The sequence below is a fragment of the Nestor notabilis genome, unplaced genomic scaffold (genome assembly GCF_000696875.1).
Source record: "Nestor notabilis isolate BGI_N333 unplaced genomic scaffold, ASM69687v1 scaffold28834, whole genome shotgun sequence".
Taxonomy (NCBI): domain Eukaryota; kingdom Metazoa; phylum Chordata; class Aves; order Psittaciformes; family Psittacidae; genus Nestor; species Nestor notabilis.
Window position 1 is genome coordinate 1 of NW_009924752.1, and position 2716 is coordinate 2716.

A 2716-nucleotide genomic window follows, 5' to 3' on the forward strand; every position below is an offset into this window, starting at 1 on the left:
GGCTCAGCACGCCGAGGTTACCTGCTGCGTCCCGCAGTGTGGAGCCCGAGACTAGTCGTGGGGTGTTATAGCCCTGTTCACAGTTACCCACCTCGCAGAGCAGGCGCTGAAGCAGAGCAGAATCCGGTTTGTATTTCTGGCACACACAAGATCACTGCTGCCTTCAGTGGAGCTAAGGGCTGAGAGCAGTGGAGAAACACAGAGTGATTGCTTGACCTCCAGTACTTCAGGCTTGAGTAGTAACGGGGAGGCTGATGTTGTATGGGGTGTGTGAGCCAGGCGGAGTCGAGGCTAGATGTGACAGTGTTTACTTTCATGGTTGTGCCTGGTGCTGTCTTTCCATCTCCCTGTGAAGCTGTCTGCACACCTTGTTCTGTGTAACAGATCAGTGCGTCCTGAAGCAGATTGGTGTAAATCCTAGTGGTTGTTCCGTGGGACCATGCTTGCTTTTTATTTGAATGAGCACTAAACGCTTTGCCATTGTTTCCCTTGTCCAAAGCCCTTGATGACATCTTTATCAAGATGTGGAGAATTTAGTGGGGCAGTTGTTGGAGGGGAATTGCTCTTGGCTTTTGTTCTGGAGCTGGTCTTCATCTGTACCTGCCACACGCTTTGCTTCAAGGTACTGGCATTGTCTGTGCCCAAGGCTGGCAGGAGATGCACTTCCTTGTTTTATGGTGCTGACTCTTGTTGACTTTGTTCATACCAAACACTCACAAAGCTCTCCTGTTTTCTGCCACTGCAGCTTCTGTTGTATTTTGTTGAGCAACCTGCTCTAGTGGAAGGTGTCCCTGCCCGTGGCAGGGGTTGGAGCCTGGTGCGCTTTAAGGTCCCTTCAACCCAAACCGGTCTGGAATTCTGTGATTTACTTCTCATTCTAGTTCTTCTGTCTCATATGAAGATTCTTAGCATCTACTGTGCCTGCCTTTCTCCTGTGGATTGTGTATATGTCTTGGTGCTTGTTGTTCTTGGTGTTAGATGGAGCACATCATCCCCTAATTTACAGGCCTTGTATCCCTGTTCCCTCCATGTGAGGGTTAACAGGACAGTCTTTTTGTTGAGGTGAATGTCCACTTAATTGGCTTCTGGGTCTTTGCTCTTTCTGTCTGGTTTATGTAGCCATGGGTGAGCTGCTTCCCCTGGCTCTCAGCAGTGCACTTGGAGATGTTATTTTGGGCATACAATTGCTCCGAGGCCCTTGCTCGGTCAGTGGCTGTTCCTCCGTAGACCAGTGTAAGTTGTTGTTAGTCACCCAGTACGAGGTGACTGAACACAGCCTCTGCTTCCTGGCATCCTCCTCCCCTGATGGAAGAGCACTCTGACACCAGGTGCTTGCGAGGACTGAGACCTCATGTACTGTGTATTTCAAGCTCCTCGGTGCTATGACAGATGATGAGGTGATGCTGTGGTGTTCATGCCTGATTTAAGGATCACAGACGTGCTGGGCCACAGGAAATGCTGTGCTGCTGGGCAGGTTTTGGGAGCATGTTCACATGTTCATACTAAACTGGTTCTTATTAACACTAGAGACATTGGTTTTGTCCTTCCCCTTGTTTTCTTCTCCTCAACACCATGTAAGTGTCTGTGCTTTGTTCAGACACCGGCTGCATTTGCAGACTTCTCCTGAGCCAGAGGAGGGCAGTTTATGACCTGGGAAGCAGCCAGAGTGCAGATGTGTTGCCTTTCAGTGTAAGCCTCACTCTTGCAAAGTCTTGCATCGGTGTAGGATGCTTCAGGTCAGGTCAGAGCTGGGCCCAGGAGCTGTGTCCTTGCTCTCCAGCAGATCAGGCTTGTTAAATGTTGGAGCAGTGCTGGAAATGGCTGTGTTTGTCCCAGAGCCAGGCGGAACACAGGTACTAATTAAAACCTGCTTATCGATAATTGGCAGCTTCTGAAAAGTTGCAACTCACAGCTCCAGAGGCTTAGGAGCCAAGCTAATAGAGACCATGCAGGGTGATAGTGCTTTTCCCTCTGAATATCTTCTTCTTCTTAATCGGACAGGGGGTTAATTATTTAATAGCATTTATTGTGTCAAGTGGAACAATGGAAGTTACTCTGGGTCCAGGCTCTCTAGTCCGTTGTCTTGTTCTCCTCATTAGAGATAGAGCCAAAAATACTTTACTGTTGGCTTCCTGGTTGGTTTATAAGGGAGGGCTAAAGCCCTCCTGACTTGCCAGTTTGGCAAGTGATGCCTCTTCTTGCTGAGCTTTTGTTTCTAGGTCTGTCTTATTGATGCTCTAATATCAGCAAGCTCCAGCCTAGGGCTGCACACAGGTCTTTGGGGATAGCACTGGAGCAGTTACTTTGCAGCTGATCAGTCTACTGGCTTATGGCTAGTAGGGGATGGCAAATCAGAGTGTCCTGTTTACTCTGCCTCCCCTAATTACTGTGAAGACATCCAGTCAATAGGACTTCAGAGAGGGAGCAGTGGTTGCTTGGTGTTCATGAAGAAAGTTATCCCAAAATGCTCACTCTGTTCTTAAAGGATGGGCATGGTTAGAAACTTGTTTTCCCATAGCACTGTCCCTGGAAGGAGTCTTTCTCTGTTTTGCAGGTGGGGGCTCCAACCCGTTCCAGCACCTGGAGAAGAGTGCAGTGCTGCAAGAGGTAAACCTGCAGGAGATCTCCTTTGTGCACCCCTCTGTGGACGGAGTCTCTCTTGAGTCGGTCACTGGAGAGCTTCAGCAAGGGAGGGGGGTTTGTGCAGTCCTGCTGA

At 49.2% G+C, this 2716-nt stretch overlaps 1 protein-coding gene across 1 annotated transcript in view; it reads left to right on the forward strand.

Annotated features, from left to right (window-relative positions):
- Window positions 1–2554: 2554 nt before the first annotated feature.
- The window catches only part of COPG1 (coatomer protein complex, subunit gamma 1), a gene marked incomplete at both ends in the record, with an annotated part of 12514 nt that continues 12352 nt past the window's right edge, over window positions 2555–2716 (forward strand). Inside the window, one exon of the mRNA XM_010012757.1 lies at window positions 2555–2607. Coding sequence (XP_010011059.1) covers window positions 2555–2607 — 53 coding nt within the window. The remainder of the gene's footprint in view (window positions 2608–2716) is intronic.